General features: G+C 54.8%; 1 protein-coding gene across 11 annotated transcripts in view; it reads right to left on the bottom strand.

The window, feature by feature from the left end:
• Window positions 1-20,650, bottom strand: part of FOXP4 (forkhead box P4) — a 54,355-nt gene that overhangs the window by 8,863 nt on the left and 24,842 nt on the right. Inside the window, exons 3-13 of one of the 11 annotated variants that reach the window (XM_063724780.1) lie at window positions 13,667-13,762; window positions 6,868-6,990; window positions 6,242-6,322; window positions 4,590-4,737; window positions 4,234-4,447; window positions 3,835-3,939; window positions 3,002-3,089; window positions 1,880-1,963; window positions 1,564-1,771; window positions 1,387-1,463; window positions 417-518 (exon numbers count right to left, since the gene is read on the bottom strand). In XM_063724780.1, the coding sequence (XP_063580850.1) occupies window positions 417-518; window positions 1,387-1,463; window positions 1,564-1,771; window positions 1,880-1,963; window positions 3,002-3,089; window positions 3,835-3,939; window positions 4,234-4,447; window positions 4,590-4,737; window positions 6,242-6,322; window positions 6,868-6,990; window positions 13,667-13,762 (1,326 nt within the window). Of the gene's footprint in view, window positions 1-416; window positions 519-1,386; window positions 1,464-1,563; window positions 1,772-1,879; window positions 1,964-3,001; window positions 3,090-3,834; window positions 3,940-4,233; window positions 4,469-4,589; window positions 4,738-6,241; window positions 6,329-6,867; window positions 6,991-13,666; window positions 13,763-20,650 lie in introns of all 11 variants that reach the window. The other 10 variants (XM_002816867.6, XM_009241858.4, XM_009241859.4 and 7 more) reach the window with 10 other exon arrangements.

The following is a 20,650-nucleotide window of genomic DNA, read 5'->3' as shown; positions in this document are numbered from 1 at the left end:
CTCACCTCAGGCTTCAGAACATGTACCTTAAGCCAAGGTATCCAGACCCTTAGGGTCTCTGTGAAATTCGGCCCAGGCCTCTGTACCAAGCTTGGGCATTAGCAATTCCTAGGGGCCCTACCTCATGGGGCTGATGTCTTTGGGGCCCTTGGGGGTGTACCCTAGAGAAGAGAAGGATTGCTTCCCAGAAAGGAGGCAGCACCAGGCTGGAGGGAAGGGATCATTAAAAGGTTATGGAACAATCCACAGCTCCTGCTGAGGTGGGCGTGGGCACGCAGCCCTGGCTGGGCCCTTGGGTGGCTGTTTCTGCAGGACTAATGGTTTAGGGAACTAATTGTTAGGCAGCCTTGGTCTCCAAGGGATATGGCAGGTCCAAGGGTGACTGGGGCCCAGAAGGTGGAAGGGGCCTGCTTCACCTTCCAGGTGGCAGTGTTTCTGCGGAAATAGGCGAACATCCTGGTGAACCAGTTATAGATCTCATTCAGGGTCAGCTGCCTGTCAGGGGTTTCCAGGATGGCCTGCAGGGAAGGAACAAGCAAAGGGATCGTCAGCCTGGGCCTCGAAGGGTCACAGCCCTGGGTTCCCTCCCCCAGTATCTCTCTCTTCTGCCTAGCCCCGAGCTCACCTTGTGAGAAGACCTGCTCAGAAATGTGTGGATAACAAGATGGGTGGTGGCTGGTGGGTCCCCTCAGAGGGACAGGCTGGTTACAGCCCGGCCAAAGATAAAGAGGGCAGGAGCCTCCAAGGGCTATGTATTTGTACAAGGATTGGAGCTGCTTCTGGAGAGAAAATGCCTTTAGTACCGGCCCTGGACCGAGGGTGAAAGCAGTCAGTCCTGTCTTTCTTGGAAGAGATGTCCACGGGGTGGAGGCTGTTTGGAATTTATCCTGATTTTGGCAAAAGGCACCCTAAGCACAGTGTGTGTGTGACAGAAAACATGTGTGTGAGGGTGTACATGCCTGTGTGGGTATCAGGGAGGACATATGTGTCCATCTAAGTTCATGCTTGAGTGTGAATACTATGTGAACACTGGTGACATGAAGATCATGGGCTCAAGGGAAGAAAGAGGAAGGAGACAGACGAAGAGTGACCCTGAGTCTATTATGGGGGGCTGTGTATGTCGAAATGAGCACATGAATGCCACGCTGGTGTCAGTAGGAAGAGCAGTGTGTGCACCTCCAGAGACACATAACCCTATGCAGCAGGCTGACAGGGCCCAGCCTGCAGGAGAGCCCCGCACAGCAGAGAGGGAAGACTGCCATGTGAGAGGGAGCGGGACAGCTCCACTGCTTGGCCCCAGGACCTTCCCGGAGGCAGGGGTGTGGCGGGGGCTGAGGGAGCAGCCTGTGTGCCATTCCCCACCCTCCTCCTACCTGCCCTGCTCACCTGGCGGATGAGGGAGGCGTAGGTGAAGGGGGGCCGGACGTCGGCGTTCTTGTAGAACTCATGATTCTGGGCCAGCTCTGGGGAGACAGGCAGAGGATGAGGTAGCCAGATATGGGGCTCAGATGGGAAAAACAGCCTCACGCTGCTGTCGCCCTGCAGCCCCCAGCCCACCCTCACCTGAGGAGATGGGGGAGCAGAACTTGTCGCTGCTTCTCCGACGGGCTGGGCCCCCACCATGCAGGGAGGCAGAGCCCAGGCCAGGGGGCCGTAGGGGGGTGACAGGGGCTGCGGCCGAGGTCGGGGGGTGCACGAGACCATCTGGGAACGAGTCTGCTGCAGAGACGGTCACCTTGGAGAATGAGGAGGAGCCGGGGACCGGGTTCAGCTGTGAGCAACGGGGAGGGTACTGAGACCAGTGCCCGAGGGTGGGGGTCCCGAGGCTCCAGGGTCTGTGGAAGGCTCTGGGAGGGGCGGGGAGGGGAGCAGCACTCACTGGCTGGCTGAAGGGCTTGGGTTCCGAGGGCCGCATGTGCAGGTGGGCCATCATGGCCTGCAGCCGCTCGCTCTCCTTGGCGAGCTGTGGAGGGTGGCAAAGCAGGAGGTGAGTGGGAGGCTGAACCCTGGAGGCAGTATTGTCCCACCCCTCCACTGCCAGGCCCTTCAGAAGGCCGCAGATTCCCACCCCCATTCGCCTCCTTGCCTCAGCATCCACGCTCCCTCTGTGACCAGCTCCAGGGAGGCCTCAGCAATGCTCTACCCCTCAGGGGCTGCCAGCTCCACGAAGCCTCTCCCTTTCTCCCCCGGACAGTGACCATTTGAGCCCCCCCAGTGCGTCCTGGCTGGAGCTTCTCTCTGCCTCTACATGTTGGGGGGCTTCTTCCTACCCACCCACGGGGGGCGGCCACTGTGCCTTGCGCAGTGACACTTGTGTGTGAGGGCCTCGCATACTGAATGCAGATGCAGGAACGGATGAATGGCTCAGACACCCCGTTCATAAACTCAATGGGTCTCTCATGACCACCCTCTCACGGCAGGACGCTCTGCTAGGTGCTGGAGGGAGATGGGTAAGCACAGAGGAGCTGCCCTGAGTCACTTCCTGGGAACCCTGTGCTGCCGAGTGTCCCCTCTCAAGTAGCTGGGATACTCCCTTGGGAAAGCCAGGCTGCCTGGGTTCTAATCCCAGCTCTGCTGCTCACAGGTAAGTTACTTTAGCTCTGTGTGCCTGTTTTCTCTATCTGGAAAATGGGGAGAATAATGGTACCCACCACATAAGGTTGTTGAGAGGATTCCTTGAGCTATATAAAGTATTTAGTACAGCACAAAGTAAGTGCTCCATATGTTAGCTGCTAATGATTATTTTTGATGTTTCTATGTAGCATGAGTCTCTTCTGGACCTCCCAGCAGAGACGCCCCCAACCTTGGTTTACCCCTCAGAATCCAGCTGTCCTCACCTCACAACCATGGTCATTAGGACCTAGAAAGCATAAGATGGTGGCTTTGACCATAGGACCCTTCCATGAGACCCTCCCAACAGAGCCCACCTAGCAAGTCCCTGCTGTGGGTAGGCAGGGGCTGGAGCCCGCCATGTCCCTTCCCAGCATCTTCCGGGCCACACCTGGATCTCCAGCTGCTGCACCACCTGCATCTGTACCCGGCACTGGGCTGTACTCCGGTCATCCAGGGCGTGCTCTGTGTTGAGGTGTCTTCAAGGGGAAGAGAGGAGGAGAGAAAGTTGGCTCTGGTTTCCCTGCTGCCACCATCCTCCCATCCTATCCTCTAATCCCACCCATGGCCTGAAAAGCAGACAGACCAAGAGATACAAAGAAGAGAAAGAGGTGGAAAAACGGGGCAATGAAGGAAGGCTTCTCCCTTCTCGTCAGCCTCCTTTGATGTCTTTGCTAAAATCCCAGCTACAGAGAGATCTAATTGCAAATGAACTAATTAAGTAAACCTCTGACGAAGCGTGAAAACAATTTGTTTGACCCTGATGCTGCAAGGGTCTGGGAGACAGCGGAGTTAATCAGTCAGTGACAGAGCCTGGCACGGCTGTGGCAGCTGGCTGCCTGCTGCCAGCCGCCTGTCCACCTCCCGCCCTGCCTGTCTGCGGCCCTCAGCCTGTCACTCGCCATCACTCCCCGGGGCTGAGGCTGGAGGGGAGCTGGGTATGGTGGGGGGAGGAGAATGCTTATGTTTGTCCTCTCCTTCTCCTACTCGCACCCTGTGCTGGGGATGGAGTCGGGGGAATGCAGGCCCAGAAATATAGACAGGGTAGGGAGTGGGTGATCAGGGAGTCCGTGGGGGGCAGAGAAAGAACTAGAACCCTCTGGAGTGAGGACAGTAGTACAGCTAGTGAGGAGGGCTCCCAGAAGGGGCAAGCTAGTGGGCAGGGTTGGGGGAGGGGCCCTGTGGGGAAAGGCTGCTGGGGGAGGGGCTGGGGGTGACACCTACTTGATAAACTGGCCCAGGTCTTCACACAGGGTCTCACAGCCTGGCCACTTGCACTCTCCATGTCCGTACAGGGGGTGGGAGCTGGGGGTCTCCTCGTGGGAAGAGCTGGGAGGACAGCAGGGAGGTGGCCGATCAGGGACCCTGAAGACCCCAGCGGCCCTGTAGTCAGCTGAGCACCAGCTCCCCTGCTGGTGACATTTCTGCCCCAATACAGGTTTCCCAGCGGCCAAGCACCATCTGTACACCCCGGGAGAGGGAGTGGAGAGGGAGTGAACCTCCGGTCCCTGGGCTCCACCCCCTCCCTCACAGTCCCCATCACAGGGCCAGCCCTCGGGGGTGGGGGGCCAGGTCTACCCCCAGGCAGGCCTTTGATGCCCCTCCCAGCCTGGACCCCTGTACCTGTCTCTCCGAGATGTGAGCACAGTGGGCTGTCCGTTGGGCAGGGTATGGTGGGAGAGGGGGGGTGAGACCTTGGGGGGAACGGCGAACGAGGTAGCGGTGGCGGCCGTGCCAGTGAGGTCCAGCCCCTCCTGCTTGACGCTGTCCTCGGCAGGCTGCCCGGGGGCACCCTCGCCCTTCCACAGCTGGGGCAGGTCTGTTGGGCAAACAGCTGCTGTGGGAGAGACAGGGGAGGCTGGCAGGGCCCCACGAACACTCGGCTTTCTACCTGGCCCCAAGAACAGGGGCTGCCAGCTCTTGCGTACAGGCAGGGCTGTGGGGTTGGGGCTGGGAGGGGAGGAGTGGCGAGTGCTCACCTTGCGGAAGGGTCTGGAGGGGCCCCGAGGCTTGGTTGGGCTGCAGGCTGACCAGCCCCTGCCTCTGCAGGTTGAGCAGGTGCTGCTGCTGCAACTGTTGCATTTGCAGGAGCTGCTGCTGGAAGGCCAGCTGCTTGTTCCCCAGTGCCTGGTGAGGGGCCCGAGGGGGCGGGCAGAGAGGGGTGCCATCAGCTTCAGGCATGCCATCTGGCCCCCACCCTGCAGCCACCCCCTCCCAGGGCCTGTCAGCCCCTGGAGCTGTCGTTGTGGCGTCTGCAGCTGCAGTGTCTCTGCTCCCGGCCCAGCTTCCATAAGGCTGCATGCCTCCTCGCAGTAAACACACGCATGCACGCACGCACGCACGCGCGCAAACACACACAGCCAGACCTAGACACGCAGCACGACACCCTCCCTCCTCCCGCCTCCCTCCTTCCGCTGCTTCAGCTCCCTGCACCGCAGCTGTGCACGCCTGGGGGGGCCTCATCACAATGATCGATGAGCCTGTCAGTTTCTGGGGGCCACTCCTGCCTGGAGGGCACCCTTCCCACATGCCCGGGGTGCCCCCCTTCTGCTCTGGGGAGGGAGTTTTCTCTCCCCCAGCTCCTTTCCTCTCTTGCTTTTTAGATACAGAGAATCAAGGAGTCTGACGGGACTCACTGGGACTCAGGCTCGGAAAACAGTCACATCACCACTGCCCAGGCGCCCTGTACTCGCTGTACTCGCCCTGTACTCGCCACTCTACCTACCCCCACCCATTCAGTTCTTCACACAGGCACTGACAAGTCAGGCTGTCAGCAAGTCTCTTTTGAGCCCCAGGAGCCAAGCATGTCCTGGGTGGGTTGAGAGGCAGAGATGTCTCTGCCTGCCTGCTGGGGGTGGGAAGCATGGGGTAGGGTGGGGGCTGGCTATTCAATACAGAGACACAGGATAAACTTAGCCTAGAGATTTACCTGCCGATAACACAGCAATTACAAGACTGCTGAGGGGGAGACTGGGGGTGCTGGAGAATTCCTGGGTGTCAGGGCAGCCTTCTGGGAAGAGGAAACTTAAGAGCTTGGGGCTGCGGTTGGGCAGCAGGAGAGATGCACAGGTCTGGGACTGAGGGGAGAAGGGCCTCCAGGGCCTGGTATAGAAGCTCCGATGGGGTAGGGGATGTAGGCTGGGGAGCTCTGAGAGGAGACCAAGGGGTGGCTGGGCAAGTCATGACAAGAAGGGGAAGAAGCTGGGGGCAGGCTGAGGTAAGGGGAGGTGGTTTGCTGAGGGACTCAGAGATCTCAGGACAAGGAGGGGAGGGCTGAGGTGCTGGGTCACAAAGAGACAAGGGGGCAGGAAGATGGCACGACCACAAGGCACATGAGCATGGCCTGGCAGACACCACACACGGGGGTGACACGTACACGCCTGTCTACACCCATGTGCACAGAAACAACAACACGAGGCAAGGAGAGAAAGAATGAATGAGGATGAGGGGAGATGGAGACACGTAAGAACCACCATCCCCATTTCCCCCACACTGATCCTTGGTCCCCTTCCTCAACCTTTTCTAGATTTTTCTACTATTCCTACAAGGCAATTCCCTCCTGACCAGCTCTGGACACCCAGCCTCTGGGCAGGGGGTGAGGGCGGTGGTGGGCCCTGCTACGGCCCCTTACCTCTTTGGGCTGCGGCTTCCCAGCCTGCTGCTGGGTGAGGAGCTGCAGGTGGAGCTGCTCCTGCTGCTTCTTGTAGTACTCCTGCAGCTGGAGGAGTGGGGGAGGGTTACCACTGACAGGGTATTGCTATCCCCACAACCCCAGCCCTGTCCCATCTGGGCTCCTGGGGGCAGGAGAAGGGAGTTTCCCTAAAACATGGCCTGGCTTTCCCCAGTCAGCCTGGAGGGGCCCTGAGCAGGGTCTGGGTGGGGAGGGAGGGGGCAAGGGATGGAGGAGGTTCATTCCCACAGCTCTGAACCCTCCCTGCTTTTGGTGGATCTCCTGAACAGGTCACAGGGGACAAGGTGCCAGGATGTTCCAGTACTTTGCCCTTCCCTGTTCAGGAGATAGAAGTGGGGCCAGCATGCAGGGAGGGAGGACCGGGGAGTACTGTGGGGGCAGGGCCGCCATGAGAGACGCCTGACCTTTGACCTCTCCCCACTACCCTGGAGGAATGCAGATCAGTCTGGCCTGAGCAGTCTCTCTGGTTTCTGGGACAGCTTGGGCCCTTGGTGAGGTGTAAACAGGGTGGGAGGAGCCAGGCCAGGCAGAGGAGGAGGGACCAGCTGCCCTGGGGCCAGACTCACCTGCTGGAGCATGAGGGCTTGCTGCTGCTGGAGCAAGGCCTGCAGCTGCGGGGGCGACAGGATCTGCTGCATCTGTTGCGGGGTAAGCATCTGCGGCGACATCATGGCCACCGATACAGGCACCTGCAGGATTCGGCCCGTTAGCCCTGTCCCCTGGACCCCACCCCAGGAGGAGGCACCACCCAGGGCCCCACTCAATGTGGCAGAGTGGCTCCCAGGGAGGCTGCCTGGGTTCTAATTCTGGCTCTGCTGCCTGCTGGCTTTTCTCTCTCTTTGGACAGTGACTTACCTCCCTGGTGTCTGTTTTCTTTATCTCTAAAATGAAAACAGTGATAGTACCTACCTATTAAGGTCACCATGAGGACTAATCAGTGAATACTTAAAACAAGGCCTGGCACACAGCAAGTGCACATAAGGGTTGGCTATTATCATAGGACGTGCTGTCCTTAGAGCAGGAAGATTAGGCTCTAGTGACACTGGTCAGTAGAACCCATGCTTTGGCTGGTTCCCCCCAGTAATGGGGAGGGGCAGCACACCAGGCCACCCATAGTCTCACGCAGTCTATTTTGAGACCACTTCCTGCAAGGTGGGCCTGGCTGGGAGGGCAGTCTACAGCATGGGAAGGATTCAAAACGTGGCCCACCTTGCACAAGGACCTGCACTTTGTCTCCTCTCACACACCCCGGCACACCTGCCTGGATGGCACACACAGTGGCTAGAGGTGAAGCCCACGGAGCGCTCTTGGCGCCATCCTGGTCCTAATGTGTGTGCATGTGGTAGCTATGTCTAGGGTGGGGTGGGAAGAATGTCAGGCAGGGAGTTAGCAGGGCAGGCTTCTGCTCCTAGCTCTGCACTGAGCTGGCTGTGTGACTCTAGCAAGTCACTTGCCCTGTCTTATGTTTCGGTTTCCTCAAACACAAAACATAAGAGACTGGGCTGTCAGAGATGATTCCTTCTAGGCTGGAACTTTCAGGATTCTCAAAGTAGAACAGCTTTCTACCCCCTGCCCTGGGTCAGGCCTCTATAGAAGGCCCAAAGCATCCAGCTACAGGGAAAAGATTCAGAGAAAAGCAATGACATCATTCTCTTCCCAGCCTCACCTCCCCTGAACCCCCCAGGCTTGTGCAGTCATGGACAGGCAGGTCTCAGTTGCTATTCTGTCTTGTTCCTGTATTAGCAGGACAGGTGCTCTGATGGGGCTGTCTGCTGCCCCTCCACTCTGTGCCCCATGCATACAGGACTCCTCTCTAATTTCCTCTCTCACTCCCAAGCTGTGGCAGAGTGCCTGGCACACAGTAGGTACTCACTAAGTGTTAGCCCCCCTGAGCTGAAATGCCTTCCCTGGCACCTCAGAGGCCCCTCTGCCAGCCCGGGAGCAGGAAGGGAAGGTTACAGGGCTAGCCCAGTCAGAGAGGAGTGCTGTGCAGGGACTTGTCCTAGGCTGTGACAGGCTAGGTCCTCAGGGGACCCTCCCCCAAGCCTCAGCCTCACCTGTGGGGTAGGGGAGGAGGAGTTGGATCTCTTTTCAATGCCTGGCAGAGGCAGGACTCAGCCTTGAACCACCCCTTAAGCCATGGATTAGGAAATCCCCAGGCAGAGAAGCAACCAGGGAGGTACAGTGAATCCAAGGACATCGGGGAATCCCGTGGCTCCCAACACCTCTCGCTCACCCCATCATTGGCGGCTGTCCCTGCCCCTGGGCTTTACTCCCCTATCCCAGCCCATCTCTATCCACATGGGCCTGGGAGGGGTAACACCTAGCTCTTTAGTCATGGGCATACCATGTGAATGAAGGCTCCAAGGGACCTCCTAAGCCAGTGGGGGATGTGCCCTTAGGAGTGTTTTTTGTTCTTTTTTGTTGTTGTTGTTTTTTAACCTCATTTTTACCAATGAGGAGACCAGGAAAGTCTGGTGGCCTTAAGTGGCAGGGTTGGGATTTAAGCCCAGGTCTGCATACTCCATAGCTCCCAGGGTTTTCACATCCTATGCTGCCTGCCCCACCCCAGGGCAGGTCTTGGGAAGGGCTAGGGAGAGAATGTGGAGGTGGGACGTCCGGAGGCTGAGGGGGCTGATGAGGCTGAGATCCTAAAGGCTAACTTCCTACTCTACGGTTGTATCCCAGAAGGACTCTCTGAAAGCCAGGCTGCAGGGGTGGATGTGGGGGCCTGGGGTTCGAGGCAGACAACGGCATAGACCCAACTCCAGAGCCAGCCCCTAAGTCTGTTGTTGGGTGTTCCATAGGCAGCTGGGGAGGCTGCTCAAAGAAGGTGGGTTTTGCCATCCAAAGACATGGAACAAGTACCACTGTCCTTTCTTTCCTCCTCCCAAGGGGGTGCCCAACAAAGAGAGGCATCTTGGTGCGGGTGAGCTCAGAGCCCTAGATTTCCGGGTCAGGTGACCTTGGTTTTTGTCCCTGATATTTACTAGTCTTGAAATCACCAAGCCTCACTTTCCCTGTCGGCTAACTGGGATTTGGGGCACCTGCCCTCCCTTCATCATTAGCAGATGTTGCTGACTGCTTACTATGTGCCAGGCACGGCACTTGGCTAAGCCCTTTACACGTATATCTCATGGAATCTTCACGGCAACCCTGTGAGGATGGTGCCATCATCATTATCTCACAGATGAGATGGGAAAACTGAGGCCCAGAGAGGTTAAATAACCTGCCCTGAACCTGACCCGCAAGGGACAGTGGCAGCAGGGGTGAAAGTGACTTGTACGCCATTAAATTCTACGTAAATGTGAAGAAAATCACTTTTTAAAACATTCTGGATTTTCCCTTTCCCCTCCTTCTCTGTCTCCTCCCCTGGTGTGCCTTAGGGTGCTGCCTGACAAAGGTCACTGAGGACCAAGGCACTAGGCCACTCATTCTCACTGCTGTAAGAGCTGAACTAGAGACGAACGTGGCCCGCAACAGGAAAGACTGAGACCAGACACTCAGAAGATCTTTCCAGGCACCAGGACTGTGAGTCACTGACAGGAGCACGCGAAAAAAGGATGTGGCCTTTCCTTCCTCGGGCCTTTCTTACTTGGAAGCAGGGGAATGGACGAAATGACCTTGGAAGGCCTCCTTGGCACTTGCTTTTCCTGCCACTTGGCTGAGCAGCTGCCTGTGAAGGCTGCTACAGAGATCTGGATGGATTACATGGTGTGCACTCGTCTTGAGGTGGCCCACTGGGGTCACAAAGGTTCTGGGAAGTGGCTGCCGCATGCTGATCTCCTGAGTTGGTTGACCTCATCCACCTCTCCCTGTGCCCCTTGGGGGTCTGAGAACTGAGCTCCTCTGGTGTCCCGGCTGGCCCCTCGCCAGGCTCAGATGCCTCAGGATGGGCGCTCTGCAGCTAGCAGGCTCAACAGGGCCCATGAGTCACCATCTGGAGAGTAGCTGGGCAGCTAAGTGCTAACTTAAGCCCTGGCAGTGTGAGCCCTGGGCCAAACGCCGGCAGCTGCCTCCAGCCCCTCCCTCAGGGACCCTGCACCCACCCATGAATACAGTGTGCTCGGCTGGACGGTCTGACTGGAAGGAACAGGGACAGTGCGTGACACACAGGAAGCTTATTTGAGGGCTGAGAGTGGGAATGAATGCAATTTGGTGCCAGGGTCAAGGACCCAAATTGTCTCTTAAGTATGGGGTCCCTGTGAGTGGGGGGCAATGTGGGGAGATCAGGCCAGAGTTTGGTTTGGCTTAAACTCTCCTGCAAATGACCAGAAGTCCTCAAACTAATTCTGGGCTGTAGCTGCAGCAAGGAAAGATAGCAGTGAGATATAAAGAGGAACTTCTGGAAATGCCAGATGGGGATGGACAAAGCCAAGGCCCCAGCCACCTTTGCCCCCATCATGTCCTCAACTCTCGGCCACCTGTGCCGCCTTCTATGATAGGCCTCTCCCTGGTGGGGTCCAGGCCTGGAAGGAGGGCCCCTCACTAGGCTAGAGCTGGAGACCTGATAACACTTTTGGAAACTCTTCTGAAGCTGGCTCTGGAGGAGAGGGGTGGTGAACATGGCTGGGAGGTGCGTGGGCAGAAAATCCTGATGGGGAGCAGAGCAGTGTTCTGTGGGGAGCCCTGGGAAAGGAGCTGCCCTTGATCTCCCTTCATTATCCACTGCACTCAGGCTCAAGATGCACTCTTCTGCTCGGATGGGGAGCCCAGTCCTTGCTCTCCCCTATCCCCTCACCAGTCTTGAGCTCACAGAAGAGCATTTCAAGGCCATGGGCCCTACTTCAGGACAAGGATCTGACCTCCTTGGAGATAATAAACTTAGGAATAGGGGCAGAAGGCAAGGAAGGTATTCAGGGTTGGAGAAGAAATAGAGGGATCAATATAGGTGGGGAATCCAGGCTCCTGGGGAAGCATGGCTCCATGGCCCCAAGAACACCCATCTCCCTGAGACCCTGAGAACCATCTGGCCTAGGCTTCTACACCTGGGAAATATTGGCATTATTACCATGCCAAGCACAAGGGATGGTCACAATGCAGAGATTAAAAGTGTGAGTTCTACTGGCCGGGCACGATGGCTCACGCCTGTAATCCCAGCACTTTGGGAGGCAGAGGCACGCAAGACCACCTGAGGTTGGGGGTTTGAGACCAGCCTGACCAACATGGAGAAACCCTAAAAATACAACGCTACTAAAACCTACTAAAAATACAACCCTACTAAAAATACAAAATTAGCTGGCCGTGGTGGCGCATGCCCGTAATCCCAGCTACTCGGGAGATTGAGGCAGGAAAATTGCTTGAACCCGGGAGGCGGAGGTTGTGGTGAGCTGAAATCGCGGCTTTGCACTCCAGCCTGGGCAACAAGAGTGAGACTCCATCTCAAAAAAAAAAAAAAAAAAAAAAAGTGTGAGTTCTGGAGCTATTGGGTTCAAATCCTCACTCTGTCTTTTATTTGTTGTATAACTTTGGACAAGTTTCTTAACCTCTCTGGGCCTCAGTTTCCTCATCTGCAAGATGGGGCTAGAATAGCACCTCTCCCATAGGACTGTGAGGATAAATGAGATAGCTGTAAAGTGCTTAGTATTTACCCTTCATGGTAAGCACTCTGTATATGTCAGTTGTTAGTTTGGGATGTACTCAGTAAGTATTTGTTGAATGAATGAATGAATCAATCAATGAATTTTTGGAAGTAATGAGACAAGGAGAGAGAAGGCCTGAGAAAAAGATCATTTTATCTGTCTGACTCTGAAACCTCTAGGTCTCTATTTTGGAGGGAGGGAATTTCCTAAGGAAGATTCCATAGTCTCCCTTCAGCTCTCAATTATTTCAGATCTGTGACCCTTAATCCCCAGCCGAGCAGTCCTTCTGGATGTCTTACCCCAGTCCCTCCCACTACCATCAAGCTCCTACCCTCCTACCCCTGGGTCAGCAGCCCCTTTCTGGTTTGGGGGAATGTTTGCTGTTGTCCAGCCTACTCCTTCCTGTTCTAAGCTGGGTCCAGGGCGGGCAGGATTCAGAGTGGAAGCCCAAGGACCACTTCAAACCCTGGGATTGTATGTGGGGATCATTAATTTAAAGAGACCCAATCCTGACCAGCATGGGTATGAGAACCTTTTAGATCTCATTCTGATGAGATCTTTCTCTTCCTCTCTTTATTGACTTTCCAGATTGTGTCTTCCCCTCCTCCACCCCAGGCCACGCCCTGATCTTTGCCCAGCTCCTCCCCTTGGAGGGTTGTCTCCTTAGGGTCAAGAATTTTAAAAGAGGGTCACTGTTAAGGCTGCACATCTGTTGGGCACCTTGAACTTTTTCCAAACATAAACTTGTTTTACGTAAAACTCAGACTTTGTCAGAGCACTGGAATCTCCACCCAGGACAAAGCCTGGTCCTGGGTCCTTCTCTGAGCACCCTGCACCCACCCCACCCTCCTCTTCACTTCCCTCAGCACCCAGCCCCAGACTCCAGAGCACCTCCAGCTCAGAACCAACCATACTCACCCTTCTACCCTTAGATAAACTTCCTTTCAAAGCCCGGCTTAATCCCTTCCCCAATTCTGAGCCTCCCTCTGCTAGGGGAGGGGTGGGGGGAGCATGGATCCCCGGCTGCTGGGCAGAGGGGGAGGGGAGCGGCTGCCCGAGTAGTGACCCAACCCGGACTCAGACTGCAATTCTCCCAAATTCTTTGTGACACAAAAGGTAAACAGAAGGCCTGGCTCCCCCACCCCCCGCCCACCCCCCACAGATCTCCCCTCCCCCAGCCAGCCAGATGGGCTGGCAAGCTGGGGGGAAGGGAGAAGGGGAAAAAAGGGCAGATTGTGCAAAGGAAAACAAAAGAGACAGAGAGACATCAAGAGACAGGAAGCATGGAGAGACTGCGAGAGAGCTGGTGGATGAGGGATAAGGGGGGAGGATAAGGGAAGGGGGGGACTTGGTGACGTGACTGCAGCAACAGAGATGGCCTGGGAGGGGCTGAGACCCAGACACAGGAACAGAGAGGGACAGAGGGAGTGACCCACAGGGACGCAGAAACATGAGAAGTGACCGAGAGAGACCCTGAAGGGAAGAGGCAGGGGAGAAGAAACAGTGAGAGAGGTACAAAGAGACAGGGAGAGCTGCAGACAAACTCTGAGTGACAGGGACAAAGAGGCTAAGCTAGCGGAAGGTCTGGCTGATCAGGTGGAGACGAGAGAAAGTGGAAGCCTTTTTGCCCCACCCCTGCAGTGACTGTATTTCCTTTGAAAAGTTGCCCACTTTTTGGTGTTGGAACTGGCAAGAGCAGTTCTCCAACGGGTCTTTGCCCTCCCTCTGTGCCAGGCCCACACTCCAGCCCAACCCAGAGCCAGCGGGGTGCTCTCTTCCTCACCTGCACAGCAGAGGCAGACTGTTTGCTGTCATTGTTCCCTGGGGAGCTCAGGCCTGAGGCCTGCTGCAGCAGGAACTGCCGGGCCACTTGGAGAGCCTGCAAGACAGGGGCTGAGTCAGCAATGGCCTGGGAGGCTGGGTGGGATCCAGGGATTAGGGAGTGTTTGGGGCAGTAAGGAGAAGGAGCTCAGAGTAAGGTGGAAGGTCTTGGGGGTGAGAGGGTCATGGGTCCATAAGGGCTTGGGGTAAGGGCAGTAGGAGTCACTGAGAAGAGCTGTTGGGGTTCAGGAATCAGAGCCTCTACAGACTCAGCCTGGGACCCAGTGAAGTTTTGTTAGGACTCAATGGGGACAGCAAATGGAAGGGCCCATGGTCAAAAAGGGACTCTTAGAGGAAAATAAAGGGAGTTGACTCAGGGCATTAGTAAATCAGTACTATTTGTTGAGCATCTACTATGGGTCAGGCACTGTACAGGCAAGAGCTTATTTAATCTTCCTCCGTAAGGCTGTGAGATAGGGATTATTGCCCCATTTTGCAGATAAGAAAACGGAGTCTCCAAGAGGTTAAGTAACTTACCCAAGATCATACAGGTAGACGGCATCAGAGCCAAGATTTGAGCCCAGGAAGCCTGGCTCCAAGGCCAACTGCCTTACTGGGTGGTCAGTCTAGGGGCTAAAAAGTAGCATTCACTGTGGAGCCAGAACACACAGTTGGGAGGATGAGGGAAGAGCTCTGGGATCAGTGGCACAAGGTCTGAGTACCATGTGACTTTCTGAGTTCAAGGATTGTACATGCATGCTGCTGGAGGAATTAGATCAAGTTCTGAAAGGTATACTATCAGCAGAGATGCATGGACCATCGTGCTGTGGGCTTGGTGGCCACAGTGGCTTAGACTGAACTGAGCCAGAGGGGACATAGGAGTGGGAGGCATATGGAGATTGCTGGAGGAATCACTCTAGTGGGTCAGTGTGACAGTCAAGGAGTAGGAGGGGCCCGGAAGGTAAACTGATGGGCAGTGAGACGTCTGGTAGGAGTGAGGGGTCAGGAGGGCCCAGGAAATTATCTATGAGGCCAGTCAAGCCCTCTATGTCCTCACTCTGCTTCAGTGGGAGGTTTGAAGGCAAGTTCTGAATCCACATTTCAGGAGCACAAAACTTATCTGCTTCCAGATTGCCCCAGACCCCCTTGGGAGCCAGTGCAGGTGTGTCTAAGCCCTTGACACATGGCTCCAACCTTAGGCAGTCCTGGGTTTGAATCCCAGCTGTGCGGCCTGCCAGCTACGACCTTGGGCAAGTTATTCCAGTTCTCTGCACTTCAGTCTCCTTATCTGCAAAACTGGGAAACTACCCATCTCCAAATTACTAGGGGGATTAAAGGACCAATGTTTGGCATCCAGTTGGCATTCGGGAAGTAGTCACTCCCTTCAACTCTCATTAATCTCTCAACAATTCTCCACTTCACCACCTCCAGCCTCTCCCCAAGATAGCCTCGTGCCCTGAGCACTTATTAGACGAAACGCGCCCGCTTGTGGCTCACTCTCACATCTGTCCACACACGCACTTGTTTTTTCCGTATGGGCCCCTATTCTCCTACCCCACCATAAGCACCTTCAAGGCAAAACCTTTTAAGGTGGGATATGGCTGCAACACCCATCGCTCAACAAGCAAAGAGAGTGACCACTGTATACCAAACATATACACACAACCACCTTCGTGTCCGTTCATCATCAGTACAAACAGCTGAGCCTCCCGAGGCTTTAAATCTAGTTTGCCCTAGGATGGCAACTAAATATGCACTGGCCTATTGACGGGAAGGTGTCCTGCAGCAAACCTGGAGCTCAGATTGGTGTGCTCCTCACAGGCCACCCCCACCCCACCTCCTTCCCTGGATGTCACACCCAGAGAAGTGCCCTGGGCTTCCAGAGGGGGACAGGATGTTTCTCCTCTTCCAGATTCACTTCAGAAAGCAGAAATCTGACCTTTCTAAGTCAAAAGCTCTGCGGAAAGAGGAGGAAGGGTGGCGGGGTTGTGGGTGAGGAAGGGCAGGGAGTCAGGTGGTCATTAGGAAGGAGCCGCTGCCTCTACTACCTTGCTTTTACAAACTCCTCCAGGTCTACTGACAAGTGCTCTTTGTCCTCCAAAGGTGGAGGTAGAGTAGGGTTGAGGGGGTACAGGGGTCAGAGGCCAGGGGGACAAGGGTAGGGGAAGAAGATGGCTCAGAGAGGCTGGCCAGCTCAGGCGACTCAAAAGGGACACTGGTTGGGGTGGGGAGATGACGCACTCCAGATCCCCGGGAGACAGGAGGGAACAGCAGGGAGGGGCTTCTGGGGGAAGTTGGGGGCAGAGCCCTGCTCAGTCTCCTGGGGTGGGATGGGGGGTGGCCAGGGGAGTTGAATTCACTCCCCACTGACTCTCTTACTTTGTGGTCCCCTGGAGCATGAAATTACACGATTTACAGGAAAAAAATGGCAAGGCCTTGCAGTCTCATTCCTGAGACCTCCCCCTCCCTGTGACAGGCCCTTCCTCCCCCCACACCCCCTACCCACAACCCCTTTCCTTCTTCCCGCCAAGGCCAGGCCAGATGAGAGCCAGGTAAGACCTTAGGTCTGGCAAAGGCTCCCCTCCCTCAGCTTCCCACCATTCCTTCTCATACATAGGTCCTCACTCACCACTCCTCTCACATCTATGAAGTACCTGCTGCGCGCCAGGGACCAGGCTAGGGGCTGGGGATACAGAGAAACAGAACGTGGCCTCTGCCCTACCAGGGCTCACAGCTCAGGTTCTGTGATGATAGCCTCTAATATAAAGAATGATAGGCCGGGCGCAGTGGCTCATGCCTGTAATCTCAGCACTTTGGGAAGCCAAGGCAGGTGGATCATGAGGTCAGGAGATCAAGACAATCCTGGCTAACACGGTGAAACCCCATCTCTACTAAAAATACAAAAAATTAGCCAGGCGTGGTGGCGGGAGCCCGCAGTCCCAGCTACTCCGGAGGCTGAGGCAGAATGATGGCGTGAACCCGGGAGGCGGAGCTTGCAGTGAGCCGAGGTGGCACCACTGCACTCCAGCCTGGGCAACAGAGCAAGACTCCATCTCAAAAAACAAAACAAAACAAAACAAAACAAAACACGAATGATAAGAAACTAGTCAGCCTGAAGTGGGGGTGAGTGCCAGGGCTCAGAGAAGGCTTTCTACCTGGGGAAGTCTGGGAAGGCTTCCCAGAGGTGGTGGCAGCACTAACTGGAGTCTCGCCATCTGAAGGGCGAGTTAACATGGTGAACGAGGAGGGTCACATCTACCACGCTGCTGCACCAGATGTGTTCACACTGCCTGCCGGCACTGCGGCCTGGAGATCACTAGACTGCCCACCTCAGAGAGACGTGGGAAATAATGGGTCCTAACTCCAGCAGATCCCCAGCCCCACTTTCTTTGCATATGCCAGCCAGATTGGGGCCTCCTTGAAAGCATAGATGTTGTCAACTGTAGCTGTGAACCCCCATCTCCAACCACCAGCACACAGCAGACATGCGATACCCACTCACAAAACTCATTTTAGTCTAGGCTGAATATGGGAGGCTGGCACAGGCTGACACTAAGCTTAACAGCTAACATTTGCCTTGCAGTTTTCAAAGCACTTTTTCAAACATTTAATTGAAGCTTCACAACACTGAGCTAGGTGGAGCAGGTACTGATGTCCCTATTTTACAGACAAGGAAACTGAGGCCTGAGGTTCCACAGCTAGGAAGTGGGAGAGTCCAAACACCTCTGACTGCTCAGGGCTTACCCCACTGAGAGGTCTCCATGATCCCATGCAGTCCAGTGAGGCCTTCAAATCTGCCTTCCCCCAATCTGCATGTGTTCAGCCCTCCAGTGAGAAGGGGAAGTGAAAATGGTGGAGGTGGAGGAAGAAGACCAAGAAAGGAAACTCCAGGGGAAAAGTGGGCTCAGTTTCCCTTCCCTAAGGACAAGAGATACCCAAACACAGCCCTGGGTGAGAAAGGTGTTCAGATACCCACATCAGGAAGAAGCCATTATGGAAAACCTAGGGAAGGAGGAAGAGGGGGCTTAGGCAGAGTGGAAAACTGGAAGCCATTTGGCCTCTCAAACCTCATTTTTTTCCTCCTCCTAACCCTTGGACTGAAAACCAAATGCCCAGCTCTGTGGTTTGGGGATGATGTCCAGTTTTCCTCTAAGGGAGGTGTACTGTCCATTCATGCATGGACTTCAAGAGAGATCTGGATCCAAGTTCTGGCTCCACCATATACTGGGTAACCTTGAGCAAGTCACCATCTTTTTGAGCCTCCGTTTCTTCCTCTGCAAAACTGGAACAACCCCATACTTTCTTCATGGGGTTCCTGGGCACAGCACGTGGGACTGTGCACATGGAGTACTTAGCACACTGCCAGGCACCCAGTAGGTCCTGGATGAACACTATTATGATGATTGATCTTTCACCAGCAGCTCCTGGTCATTTGCCTGGTGCCACCCAGAAGGCCTTGCTAACCAAACCCTCTTCCAGTCCAGCCCCCATTCCCCCTCAAGCTTAAGCACTCAGTCTCGCTAATGAAGCTGAACTCTCCTCCCCCCATCCCCCATTCAGAAGTCATTAGCAGGATCTCCGCAATTAGGAACAAATGGCTTATAACGGATGGCATCCAGGGAGGGCGGTTGGGATGGTGGAGAATGAAGCTGTAGCTTTGAGGACAACAGGGAGCTGCTATGAATAGAAAAACAAGTCTTGGTGCTGTGGGGTCTCTCTCCCCTCCAGGATAGGACCACACTCCCATTTCTGGTTCTGGGAATTCGGGGTTGGTGGAGTGGGGGGTGGGAGAGGGGTCATTCTCTCTCAGGAAGCCAGGTGCGGGGCTATTTACCAGTCCTTTCAGCAGGCTGGAGGATCCCAGATCTGTGTTGGGGTGCCAGCCTTATTCTGTGTGTGTGCAGGAGGGCAGGGACATGATAATCAGGGAGACAAGCTTGAAGGGCTGTTGAAAATGAGAAGTTGAAGAGCTTGGGCCACAGCCCCTGGAGAGCTGCAAGTGTTAGAGGGTATCTAGTCCAGTATTTTTCAAATTGCTGCTCATGGCCCAGTAGTGGGTCATAATATCAATTTAGTGGGTCAAAAAATAGGTATGTTCTAGTTCACTGATAGATGGAGAAACAGAGATCCAGAGATGGGCAATGATTTGCCCAACGGGACACAGTGGCAAAAGCAGAACCTGAATGTACCAGACCTGAAACTGGGCTCTGCACAGGGAAGAGAAACCAAGCGCTGGCTGGGCAGGATGGAGGAGGTACTAGCAAATTCTGGTTTAATTTGGATTGTGGTGAGGGGCAGCCAAAACAAACAAACTCCAAACTTCCTTTGTCTGCCTCTGGCTGGTTTTGGCAACATTGGGATTCAGTCTTATCTAAATTGTCTCCATAATTAATTTTCACTGGGAACTGGCTGGATTTAGGAAAAGAAGGGACTAGAAGGGTATTTGAGGGTGCTGGCCCACCTCGCCCCATTCTGAGCCAGAAAAGCATCCCCAGGAAAGCCTATACCTTTACCTCCAGAACCACAGCATGACTATTAATTTAACAATTTAATGAGTGGTTATTAAGCCCCACAGGGCACTCACAGTATCCTCAGTAGTGGGGACTCAGTGTCTTTAACGGGGCTCACGTTCTAACGGGCCGAGACAGACACTACACAAAGAGACATGCAAACTCTGAGCTGGTGGCGAGTGTCCCACAGAGGCTGGCTGGGTGGCTGGCTGCCTTTAGGGTGTGTGGCCAGGGAAGGCCTCTCTGAGGAGACACAACATCAGGAGGAGGCAACTCTTCCAAGGGAGAGTATCTGAGGTGGAGGGAACAGATGGTGCAAGGCCCTGCCGTGGGAAAAGCTGGGTGCATTATGAATTGAAAAGCCAGTGTGGCCAAGAGAAGAGTGGCCTGAGAAGAAGTCCCAGAGGTGTGCATGGGCCAGATTACACAGGGACAATGATTTTTTATTTCATTATACGCTTGAAAAATCGCTGAAGGATTTTGAGTAGGAAGTGATACAGTCTTTCAGGGTAGATACTTACTGCTGGTAAACAATGGATGCCTAATAAGCACTCACTGGTTCAAAGTAAAGAAGGAATATCGCTTCATCTACCCCTCAAAATGCAACTCCTCAGGGACCAGAGGGTGGAAGAAAGGGGTACAAGAAGGAGGAGTTAGAGATTAGTGGTCCTGACCACTGAGGGAACTGACCTGGGGAGAGGAAAGTTCTCGACCAGCCAGGCTTTGTCCTCCAGCAAAGAGACATAAAAATGAAATTACACAGAGAAGGGGGACAAGGAAGGTGGGGAGAGGAGACCATAAAACCCTTGAAGTTATTCTGCACCTTTTTCCCTTGGAAAAAAAAAGCTTTTTGGAAAAGGCTGTAAATTTTTTTTACACCAACCTCGTAAAAATGACATTGGCGCATTCTCAAATTAGAACCATTAAAATGAAAACCAGCAATGCACAGACAGAGACAGGCCCACGTGGGTGGGAGACTACTCACATCCTGGGTGTACAGCCCCGGTTTCAGGACCCCTTCCCTACCAAGTGCCTTGAAAATGCCTCCTCTCTACAAGGAACTAGTCTCTGGCCTCAGAGATGAGAATTTACAGCTGAACTCAACAGTGTGGATGAGGAACTGCGATCCTTCAAAAGGCTCCTTCATTCTCTTCATTCCCCGCACCACCGCTCTCAAACTCAGGCAGGCTTCGCACCAGCAGTGCTCGGCCTCTGCCTGCTTCTAGCAATGATGCAGCCCAGGGCTCATCCAGCTTCGGCAGCCAAAACCAGCTCTGCAGGGTGTCATGAGGGGGAGAGTCTTCAGTGCCTGGAAGGAACTCTCTGACCTCCAGCAAGGAGGTGAAATCACCAAGGTGGTGGTGGGTGGCCGAGTGGCAGTGATGCAGAAGTTCCCGTGATCATTTTCTTCATTCTTGGTGGCATTTGGAGGTGGC

This window comes from Pongo abelii, chromosome 5 (assembly GCF_028885655.2).
Source record: "Pongo abelii isolate AG06213 chromosome 5, NHGRI_mPonAbe1-v2.0_pri, whole genome shotgun sequence".
In the NCBI taxonomy this organism is placed as follows: domain Eukaryota; kingdom Metazoa; phylum Chordata; class Mammalia; order Primates; family Hominidae; genus Pongo; species Pongo abelii.
This window is presented reverse-complemented; position numbering and strand designations above follow the sequence as displayed.